The sequence below is a fragment of the Euwallacea similis genome, chromosome 12, assembly GCF_039881205.1.
Source record: "Euwallacea similis isolate ESF13 chromosome 12, ESF131.1, whole genome shotgun sequence".
Taxonomy (NCBI): Eukaryota; Metazoa; Arthropoda; class Insecta; order Coleoptera; family Curculionidae; genus Euwallacea; species Euwallacea similis.
Genome location: NC_089620.1, coordinates 5179762 through 5192087, shown reverse-complemented (window position 1 = coordinate 5192087; position 12326 = coordinate 5179762). Strand labels below are relative to the sequence as shown.

The 12326-nt window shown below is 34.8% G+C and overlaps 1 protein-coding gene across 1 annotated transcript; it reads right to left on the bottom strand.

Annotated features, from left to right (window-relative positions):
- Positions 1-10011: 10011 nt before the first annotated feature.
- On the bottom strand, positions 10012-10713 carry LOC136412528 (ribonucleoside-diphosphate reductase subunit beta-like). The gene has a single exon (XM_066395603.1). The coding sequence runs from the start codon at positions 10711-10713 to the stop codon at positions 10012-10014; it is 702 nt and encodes a 233-aa protein (XP_066251700.1).
- Between the last annotated feature and the right edge of the window lie 1613 nt (positions 10714-12326).

Sequence of the window (12326 nt, the reverse complement as noted above, 5' to 3'; positions counted from 1 at the left end):
ATAGCTTCACTTCCTTTGATATCTATGCTATCATAGTCATTATTGATTGTGAGAGAATAATAATGGGGGATTTATATAATAGAGCCAATGCACCATATCTTATAGCTGGTGCTCTTGCTACTTTGGTATTGCTTGCGTCTGGGACACTTACTGTTGCCCCTTATGTTAAGTTCTTGTCTTCAGTTGCAGCCTTTAATGTAGCTCTTCCTGTTGCTTTGAGTTTGTCTATACTTTCTATTTTGGTGCTTGCACTTTCATGTAAAATAATTAGTAATAATAAGAAAATAGAGGTTGAGAAAAATAAATTTGCTGAAAAAGAGCAAGAGTTAGAAAGCGTAAAACAACAGTCAGAGAGTAGGGTACAAGAGTTAGAAAGTAAAATAGCTCTGGGAGAAAAAGCTAAAGAAGCTGTAAATAAAGAAGTGAAGGAATTAAAAGATCAATTAACTCGAGAAAAGCAAGATTTGGAAAGCGAAATTGCAGGGTTAAATAAGGAAATAGAGCAGTTAAAGAAACAACAAGATGATGCACAGCAAAAATTAGATGATGCTACAAAATAGTTAAATAATAAAGGTAATCAAATCCGAGAATTAGAGGGTAAGATAGGTGCTCTTAATAATAAGAACAAAGATTTACACGATGAAAATACAGAATTGAGTGCAAAAGTACAAGGTCAGTTAGAACATAAAGAGGAGATGCTTTCTCTTGAATACCAAGAGTTACGTGATGAAAATGTAAGATTGAATGAAAGAGTGGATTCTTTAATGGAGGAATTATCTCAACCTCAAAAAGAAATAGATTCCTTAAAAAGGCAGTTAGATGAATTAAAATATGAAGGAATTTTAGCTCTTTTATTAAAAGAAAGAATAACAGAATTGGAAACATGTTTAGAAAAGAGAAGGAAAAAAGTAGGAGAATTAGCAGTGCAGTTAGAAAAAGACAAAACTTCTTGTTTAAAATCTGAATTAGGGGAAGTAGTAAAAAGAGAAATACGATTGAAAGAAAAGTTAAGTAAAAAAGTGCAAGAAACGATCCAGCTAGCTAAAGATTTAGAACAAAAAGAAAAACTATGCAAGGAATTAGAAGAGGAAAAAACTAAAAATCTTGATAAGATCGGAGAGTTAAAAAAACTTAATGAAAAGTTGCGCGATAATAACAGTGAGTTGAAAAGTAGCGAAAAAGAGTTGGATGACGAATGTAATGAATTAAGAGAACATAATTCTGATTTGAAAAGAAAAGTTGAACGTCTGCAAGCAGTAATTGGGCAGGAAGACGAGCAAAGTCATTCCATTTCTTCAGATATAAGCAGTGAACATTTATCAGAACTTGAAGGAGTAGGTGAAAATGAGTCTGTTAATAAACAGTTCCCGAAACCAAAACCACCTTATATATCCACTCCAATAAGACCGCCATATAAAAAGCTGAATGATGCTTCATGTGATTCCGGATATTTCAGTGGATGTTCTACCCGAACCAATAGCTACCACACATTTTGAGTACAGTTGTACACTGGATACATAAAACCTTAGCCATTTTTAGCTAGCAGACTGAAGATGGGAAGTTTGTTGTAGGTGCAGCACTATAATTCCTCCACAGATAAGAGAATTTTAATAAATATATACAAGACTGCTGAACGTGGGGGAGGAGGGGAGTAATGAGCAATTTGCTTAGTGAGGCTAACACATTTTATTTTATAGCTAGTTCCTTAGCTACTCTTACGTTACTTACATCTTTAGCGCTTATTGTAACTTCTAATGTGCCTCTTCCTCTAATTCTTGCTTTAGCTACATTATCTGTTTTGGTGCTTGCACTTTCGTATAAAATAATTAGTAATAATAAAAAAATAGAGGTTGAGAGAAATAAATTCGCTCAGAAAGAGCAAGAGTTGGAAAATAAAATAACTCTAGGAAAGGAAGCTGAAGAAGCTGCAAACAAAGAAGTGAAGAATCAATTACATGAATTAACTCGAGAAAAGCAAAATTTAGACAAGAGAGCAAAAAAATTGAATCAGAAAGTAAATGAGTCAGAAGTTGAGAGAGAATCTCTTCTTGAAGAAAAAAAATCTTTAGAGAAAAAATTAGAAACAGCAAAGAATCGTACGTTTGAAATAGACAATGAATTGGACAGAACAAGAAAGGAAATAGGTAAGCTTAATGAGCAGGAAGAGAAATTAAAACTTGAAATCTCATGTTTGAAGAAACAGTTGGAAGAAAGAAGTAGATTTATTGCAAAGCTGAAGATGGAAGTGGATGATAATAAACATTTAGAGCTAGAGAATAAGGGGTTGAATGATAGAATAGAAACGTTACGTGAAGTACAAAAGGCACTACGTGAGAAAAAACATGAACTTAGTGAAAAAGTAGAGGCATTGAATAAGGAAAAAAATAAACTTTCTAAAGAAGTAGAGGAATTACGTGAAGAACAAGAAAGGCTGCATGCAAACTTAGATAAGCTACAATGTAAAATTAAAGAGGTCAACAAAGAAAAGAAAAATTTATCTAAAGAATTAAAAGAGAAATTTGAAGAGTTAGATGAAGCAAATGGTTTAATTAAAAATCAATCTTTTGAGTTAGATGGGATAAGAAAAGATTGTAATAATGAAGTAAAAAGTTTAAGAAATTCACTTTTAGAACGAGACAGTCAAATAGAAGATTTTTTGAAAGAGAAAGAAAAACAAGTGAATTTTGCGCAACTGTTGATAAGATGCGTAACAGACAATATAGAAGAACCAATAAGAAATAATGATGGAAAAGCAATATTAGATACGATTCAAATATTAAAGTTTGCGTTACAAGGAGAAATTGCACGGCTTTTGCCAGACGAAACGCCTTCTTCTTCGCTGGAAGATCTTGGATATGAATCATTATTTGTCAGTCGCTCATCCACTCCGATCAAATTGCCAGATTTACCGTGGACAGAACGTTGTAAACGCAGTCAATTTCGGAATGTAGAACTTGACAATACAACAATTAGTCTTATTATAAAATAAATCATGCAAGATAATGAACCCAATAATATGTGCACTGGATACACAAGACTTAAATGAGGCTATTTCTCTAGCTAATGCTCTGTGTGGTAAAGTTGGCATGGTAAAGCTGGGATTAGAATTTTTTGCTGCTCAAGGTCTTTCTGGAGTCCAAGAAGTTGCAAAATGCAATGTACCAATTTTTTTAGATCTGAAATTGCATGATATTCCAAACACTGTAGCCAAAACAGTTGAAGTAATAAAAGTTCTGAACATTGAAATGTTAACTCTGCACATCAGCGGTGGAACAAAAATGCTTGAAGAAGCGCTAAGTGTAGTGCAAGGCACAAAAATAAAGCTGATTGGAGTGACAGTGCTAACTAGTATGAACAATGAGGATTTAAACGAGCTTGGAGTAGCAAGAGAGGTAAAATCACAGGTGATTTTGCTTGCAAAGCTTGCAAAAAAGATTGGACTCCATGGAGTAGTCTGTTCTGCACTAGAAGCTCAAGAAGTGCGCCGAGAATGCGGTGAAGACTTTAAAATTATTACTCCAGGAATTCGTATAGATCCAGGTCATGACGACCAAAAAAGAACAGCAACACCAAAAGAAGCAATAAATTCAGGAGCTGATTATATTGTCATTGGCAGACCCATTACAAAAACTGCAAGTAGTGCAGAATTAATACTGAAATCCCTTATCTAATTGAAGTAGATAAAAAAAAGTGCTTGACACAAAAAAACAAACGTTATATAGTGCTATTATCTTTCATTTTACCTCGCTTAATTTAATTACTGGATTAAGCTTACAGTACTAAGCGTGGCACAGAGTGCCACGCTATTTTCCGGTTTACATTTTCAACAGATAAAAAATGATGCCATTTCAGTGCCAAGCGCATAACTGTACGGATATTCATTTTTAAAGGTAAATTGCACAACAGATGATGTCATTCCAGTGCTTGACACTGGAATCCAGAAATTTTGCTTATAACTGAGCTGATGAGCTAAAGGTAGTTGTCTTACGCTAAAACAAACGTTTTTAATTAAGTTGCATAGAAGCTGGATCCCAGTGTCAAGCACTGGGATGACAAGAAAGGGAGCACTGGAATGACATCGTTTACTATGTACCATATTGCAATATTCGTACAACTGTGGGAAACATCTATGGGTGCCGTTCCTATTACCTTATTTCCATTCTAATTTCATTTTCAAAGGAGGCTATTATGTCACTTACCGATATCGCTCACCGTATCAATGAACTCGCTTCATCATGGGAGCAATTTAAATTAATAAATGATCGCAAATTAAAAGAAATTGAAAGCAAAGGGCGTGCTGATTCTGCAACGATTGAGCAGCTATGCAAGGTAAATAATGCCATTGATAGTTGCAAAGAGCGTTTAGACTTGATCGAAACTGCAGCTCAACGTCCAGAAGTAAATACAGATTTTAGCACAAGCGATAAATATTTTTCTGATTATATCCGCAAGGGAATGGAAAGCGGTTTATCACACAAAACCCTCAGTGGAGATGACAGTGATATCGGGGGGTATCTAGTTACTCCGCATATTGTAAAACGCATAAACAAGCGCGTAACTGATTCGTCCCCAATGCGACAAATATGCTCCAGTCAAAGAATCTCTACTGAAACATTGGATTACATTATAGAAGATTTTGACCGCGCCGGTGCAGGTTGGAGCAGTGAAACAGTAGATGATGAGGACGGTGGCAATAAGTCTAAATATGATTTTGCAAAAGATACGGACACGCCCAAAATCCAAAAGATTTCCGTCACAACTTACGAGTTATATGCTCAACCACAAATATCACAAAAGTTACTCGATGATGCGTTTGTCGATGTTGAGAGTTGGCTGGTGGAAAAGATTGCCGAGACTTTTAGTAAGGAAGAAAGCGAAGCCTTCATTAAGGGTGAGGGCACTTTTCAACCAAAAGGAATTTTAGCTTATGAAAATGGAAACAGTTATAATAAAATAGAGCAAGTTAAAACTGAAAAATTAGATAGTGATTCAATAATGATGTTGTATTACTCTCTGGACGAATATTATTCCAAAAATGCATCATTTTTGATGAACAGGAGTACGTTGAAGGATATCAGGCTGCTAAAATCTCAAACAGGTCAGTATCTCTGGCAGCCAAGTCTGTCGCTTGAAGCTCCAGATACTTTAATGGGAATACCAGTATATCAATCTGCCGATATGCCACCAGCGCCAAACAATCAGCTACCAGTAATTGCGATGGCAGATTTCAAACAAGCTTATAAGATTGTAGATAACAGAGGAATGAGAATATTAAGAGACCCTTATACGAATAAACCTTATGTGAGGTTTTTTGTCACTAAGCGTGTTGGCGGAGAGGTTGTAAACACCAGTGCTATTAAATTGTTGAAAGTTGCGAGCAAGTACTAAAAACTTCCACAGCATCATCTTTATAGCCGGGAGTGTTAAATAAACTGTGTCAAACCTCCATTTTTTTATATCAATTATTACTTTGTTTTTCGGTTTGACACAGTTTATTTAACACTCCCTCTAATTCTTTTATCTTATCCTCTTTATCTTTTAACTGAGCAGCATCTGGTCGGTTGCTTAACTGTGCCTCTAAATCTTTTATTTTCTCGTCTTTATCTTTTAACTGAGCAGCATTTGGTTGGTTGTTTAACTGTGCTTCTAAATCTTTTATTTTATTTGTTAGTGTTGTTTTTTCACTCTCTAACTTCGTAACAGCAGCATCTGGTTGAGCTTTTAATGCTGTTATTTCATTCTCTTTCTCTGTTAACTTTTGCTGTAACGCCACAGCATCTAATGCTTCCAATTCTGTTATTTTAGCATTTTTCTCTTCTAACTGCTGCTGTAACGCTGTAGAATCTATTGCCTTTAGTTTTTCCACTTCAGCTTCTAAGTCTTGTTTTTCCTGCTGATCTGTGTCCAATTGATCTTGTAATTCTTGTGTTTTAGTTCTCAATTCCTCCTCAGCTTTCTTCTTTGCAGCTTCTAATTCTTGTATTTTAGGTTTCAATTCTTCTAATTGTTTTTGGGGATGTTGAAGCATCTGTACCTCAACTTCTTTTTTTGTATTATCAAGGCCCAACAGGGTTTTTATTTCTGTTGCAGTAGTAAAAGCTTTTCCGTTACCTTGTTTGTGAGCTGAAAATATAGGCATGATTACAATATTATCTCCTTGATTTTTTTTTCTTGTTCAAACAAACCGGTAATATATAATTGCTTATTACCTAGTGAAAAACCCGCATAAAACTTTTTAGAACTTGAAATGTTTTCATACTCTTGAAATTTTTTAAAATCATCTTGCGCTATAATAAACATTATTTCATTATTGATAACCTTTATTGTACCATTAATCTCCATAAACATATTAAACCTCAATATATATAATTAACGTCACATAATACCTTTAGAACCTAAGGTCAAGTAATATTTTATCATAGCATAGAAAATTTATGTTCGTAAACAAAAAATTTTGGCGTAAAATTGCCGTGTTTACTTAATTGTGCTATAGCTAAAGCAATAAGTGGGATTCCAGCGTCACGCGCTGGAATGACATGGTTTTAGGCGTTATGTAATCATGGTAGGGTGTCATCCCAGTGCTTGACACTGGGATCCAGGAAACTTATTTAACACTCCCAGGAGATCCTTTACAGCTTTTGAGCAAATTTCTTCACTTGGAATTGATAACTCCTTATTCATTGCTAACGTTAAACATTGAGTTTTGCACGCTTGTTCTAAATGATACGTGTAAAACATTGCTTCTTGTATAGTCCGACCACACGTTATAGATCCATGATTACGCATTAACATGACAAAATTTTCTTTCAGATCAGCTATTAACCTCTTTCCTTCTGTATCGCTAAGTGCTAGGGAATTATAATTATGGTAAGAGATTTTATTGTAAAAGTGCAGTGCCCATTGACTTATAGGAAGCAGCCCATCTTTGAGAGAAGAAACCGCTACAATAGAAGGTGTATGCAAGTGAAAAATTGCTTGAATATCTTTCCTTGCTTGATAAACAAAACCATGAATTATATAGCCAGTTCTATTATATTGATATTCTTTGCCTTCAATTACATCTCCATCAAATGATACTTTCATTAACGAACGTTCATCTACTTCATCAAAACGCATACCAAACGGATAAATATAAAACGACTTTTGATCTTCAGAACGCACTGAAAGGTGAGTATATGTATGATCATCGAACTTAAGGTAGGACAAAATCTGATAGGCATAGACTAGATCCCTTTTTACTCTGCTCTTTGTTAACAACACAATCCTCTGTTAGAATCTTCTGAAGGTTTATACGCGAAAAGAGACTTGTAGTAAACTAATAAGTCTATGCCACTCTGTCTTGCTTTCTGAATACCAAACACTTTTGTGTTGTAGCTTGCTTAAAAATAGTTATCGTTATTATAGAGTTTATATACAGAATTTATGTTTTTAAATTACATAATATCTTAACTACAAAAATAATTTTCTATATAATGTTTCATATGTTTTAAAGCTTCATTTTTATGTTATTATAAATGTAAGTTTCAAGATTGAAAATAATATGGTAAATATTAACACAAAAAAACAGCCAGCAGGATTTTTCATATATCTCTCTGGTCTTTCGGGAAGTGGTAAACTTTCCACAGCAATAGAATTATCTAATATGATAAACGCATTAATTGTAAATAGTAAGTTCTATAACAATGTTCAAGCTTGCTCTATATACGATGGTGTCTTTGAACGTGATCAAATACCTAAAGAAGTTCAAGATAGAATATATGGCATTATGCAAATTATGCTTCAGGTAATAGAAAATTATCCGATTCACTCAAAAAATTACATATTTATTGATGAGTTGATGGAAAATAATGACCAGAACATGAGGATGTATGATTCAATAGTAAGGCTTAGTAAAAAAATGAACACAGAAATCCTTCCTGTGGTACTTAGGTGTGATCTACCGACATTACAAAAGCGTATTGCATTAAAAAGGCAAAGAAAAAATAGGAAGGTGATTAATCTAAATAGCATGATAGAGCAATGTAGGATTAACAATTTATTTACACTACCGAGTGCTATAGAGATAGAAAATTCAAATATGAGTATAAAAGAAGTAGCTCAAGAGATAGTAAACCAGATGCACAAGCTTAGCCAAATTGCGTGTATGCAAAAAAATAGTCTATAGCAATTTCATATACTGAGGCTCATTTAAATATAGAGCTTCAACTTCATTTAATTTTTGCTTGTTCTTCAGTCTATAATGAACTAATAGCCCTGCATGGCTAGCATTTAAATTGCAATCCATATGTGTACTGCTTGTAGCGTGACCAGGGTCACATGCTGCAGTTGGACCAGACAGCGGCAATAAATTGAAATCAAATAACTGCGTATAAAACCCTTGAGCATTTTTGATTATAGCTCTGATATTTTTTTTGCTATTTGTACAAAGCAAAGATATCGCATAGGCTTGAACTTCCAGTGCATTAACTCCGTATAACGGCTTATTTGTAGCAAGATTTATACCTTGTGCAGCTGATATACCAACTCTAATTCCAGTAAAACTTCCTGGTCCAACTACTACCGCTAAATGGTCTATTTTATCGTAGTTATAATTGTGCTTATTAAATAAAGTATTTAAAGTTTTAAAAAATGATTCTGCATGACTATTGCTGGTGGAATTGCGCTCTACAAAACAATTACCATCATAATCAACTATTGCTATTGAACTACCAATACCTACAGTATCAATCGCTAAAATAGACATTACTTAAGCTTATCATAGAGTTTTGCAAACATCATAGTAAAGGCACCATTACCCATAACATTTGCTGAAGTGATTATTGGATCAAACACTATATACAATGCTGTAATTAACGAAAGCATTTCTGGAGAGAATTTGAGATATTTCTCAAGAATAGGTAGCATTACCATAATTCCTCCTGCCGGCACTGCCACGATAGCAAACTTAAATAACAAAAAATAGAGAAGAAAAGTTACATAATCTATTGTGAATAATGAATAACCGGAGGCAATTATCATTGATAATATTATGATAAAAAAGCAATCACCTACTAAATGAAAGCTAGCAGTTATTGGTACAACAGACGATGCTATGTCAGGTTGCTTTACATTTTTTTTGCTTCCTTCAAGAGTAAGTGGCATAGTTGCATTACTAGACATTGTGCTCATTGCAGTAATAAATGCCGGTATCATATTGCCTATACTAGCTATCCAGCTTGTGATCTTGAATGAATTTGCTGCTCCATATAAGAGGAAAACATAAAGGTAGGTTGCAGATGCTATAATAATGAAAATTATTGAGTAATCCTTAAATATTATAGATAAAACTTGATCATGCTGCATTTTTAAAGCAAGCCCAAGTACAAATATTGGAATAATCGGCGTCAAAAACGTCTTCAAAATAAAGAGAGTTAAATCTAACATTTTGTTCGAAAGCTCTTTGCTTTTCTTGGGTAGCAGTGTGGACACTACTATGCTGGACACAAATCCACAGGCAAGGGCATAAAAATTAGAAAGCAATGCAGGCAGCCTAAACGACCATAAGGGAACAATTGTTTCTTCATACGTTATATCTTGTATTGAATGAGTGTTTTGTATGATAAAATGCCCAACAGAATAAGCTATTAAACTTGAAGCCAGATTTGACAAGAAGATCATTATAATAAGTAACAATATGAACTTTATAGCTGACTGCTTAAGATTGTTAACACTGCTAAAGATTAACGCAAAAATAATAAAAGGCATTATAAATAGCAAAACCTCTTTTATACTCAGGCTCGTTGAGTACAAGAAGGTTTTTGCTTCCATTGGAACTAAATGACCAAAGAATGCAACTGAAGTGATGACCGTGAGTAAGATTAATAGTTGTAGCACGTTCTTATATACCAATGTCCTATGGACATATATATGGTAAGTTAGTTGTTAAGTAAAGCAAAACTGTCTAAACTGCACAGCAAATGGTGTAATGAAAGTAGCTGACACTGGAATGACAAAGAAGAGTGAAATTAGCACTCACTTATTATTCGTGTCGTTTTCAGTAAAAGCCTCCTCCCATGTGCCTTGAGTTGCTGCACGGCTATACTCTGTTACTCTATTTTCAAAGAAATTCGTATGTTCCACGCCATTTAGTATTTCATCAAGCCACGGAATAGGATTATCATTAACATCATATATGGACTCAAGACCTAATTGCATTAACCGTCTGTTTGCTACGTAGCGTATGTAATTGCGCACTTCTTCTGCGGATAGTCCTTCAACGTCTCCGAAATCAAAAGCAAGCTTTATGAATTCATCCTCAAGTTCAACGATGGTGCAACATGCAGAATATAATTCCTCTTTAAACTCGTCGTCCCAAATTTCATTATTCTCTTTAATAAATGTATTAAACAACATGATAATTGAATTGGTGTGCAAAGTTTCATCACGGGCTGACCAGGCAATTATTTGTCCCATGCCTTTCATTTTTCCAAAGCGTTGAAAATTGAGCAAAATTGCAAATGATGCGAATAACTGCAACCCCTCGGTAAATGCACCAAACACCGCTAGAGTTTTAGCTACATGTTTTTTATCGTATTTTTTGCTTTCCTCGAATTCTAACATGTATTCATACTTCTTTCTCATAGCATCATACTTTAAGAATGCTTGATACTCGCTTTCTGGCATGCCAATTGTGTCTAAAAGATAAGAATAAGCTGCAATGTGTATAGTTTCCATATTGGAAAAGCTTGCAAGCATCATGCATATTTCCGTTGGCTTAAATATATTTGAATAATGCCTCATGTAGCAGTTATTTACTTCAATGTCTGCCTGAGTAAAAAATCTAAAGATCTGGGTTAGTAGATTTTTTTCTACACTTGAAAGTTTAGTTTTCCAATCCTTTACGTCATCAGCAAGCGGAACTTCCTCAGGTATCCAATGGATTCTTTGTTGCTGCAGCCACGCATCATACGCCCAAGGGTAATTAAAAGGTTTGTATATTGGATCTGCTTTTAACAATGACATAAGACACCTATTATTTTCTAAAGTAAATATTATATTAAGTGATATTGAGAATCAGTCAATTTAACTTTTTTGAAATTTGACGGCAGATAATTTATTAGTGTATTATAGCTTCAAGTAATTTATCAACAGAAATGCGAGTATTAATATCTTTTATTTTATTATTTACAGTGAGCTGCACTCACACTATTCACAATCACGGAGCTCCTGGCATTAGTGTTGAATTGTGGAGCAAGATAAAAGTAGGTGACGATAAAGAAAAAGTGGTTCACACTTTAGGATCACCAACATTAGTATCAAAGTTCGATGACAATGTTTGGTACTATGTCTCATATAAAATTAAACAAGCCAATTTTTTAGGAAAAAGGAAGTATAGTAGTAAGTCTCTGCAAATTTCATTCGACCAGGACGGTAAAGTTGAAGATACAAAAGAAACTGACATCTTAGAGAGATCTTTGGCTGTTTCTGATTGAAAGTTTGCTAACTATAGAGTTTTTCTCACTCTTCTTTGCATCTAAGAACCGTATAACGTCATCCCAGTGCCCAGACACTGGAATCCAGGAAACTTAATTGCAAGTAATGCATTGGGTTTGGTGAGTATGGGTTTTGCGTTATAGAATGAAGCACTTTTGATGAATTTGTAAAGAAAACTGGATCCCAGTGTCTGGGCACTGGGATGACACCCTACTTAGCCGTCATACCGCAATTCATTCGCGGTATCTCAGCCGCTAACAAGAGATCCCGCTAACAAGCAGCGGTATCTCTTAGCCGCTAACACGTAGCGGGATAACGGTTATCAGGGTGTCATCCAAGCAACATCCTTCTCCCGTCATCCAAGTAGCTCCCCCTATGGTGTCATTCCAGTGCTTGACACTGGAATCCAGGAAACTTAATTGCAAGTAATGCATTGGGTTTGGTAAGTATGGGTTTTGCGTTATAGAATGAAGCACTTTTGGTGAATTTGTAAAGAAAACTGGATCCCAGTGTCAAGCACTGGGATGACACCATTTGTTGTAAACTCACTTTTACTCTATGGTTATACTACCTTGCTGCTATCCTGAACGGATACAGTGGGCTTATTAAATTATAGAATTACTTTAGCTATAGAATAAAGTCTAGTGTTACTTCACGCCAAATGTGGTGGTGCTGAGTAGGCAAGCCGGTTAATGGGCTACATTTATATGCTGCACGCATTGCGTTATCTGCTATCGACCTGAAAAGTGGATTATTTCGATAGGAATCACTGTCTGCTACATCCGCCATAATTATCTCGCCTTGACTGGATAACAATAAGTTAATTTTTATATTAAAATTTTCTTTGTAAGCTA

Bases quoted from the DNA above. Each gene is read 5' to 3' on its own strand.
- LOC136412528 (XM_066395603.1), bottom strand. From the start codon at position 10,713: ATGGAAACTATACACATTGCAGCTTATTCTTATCTTTTAGACACAATT.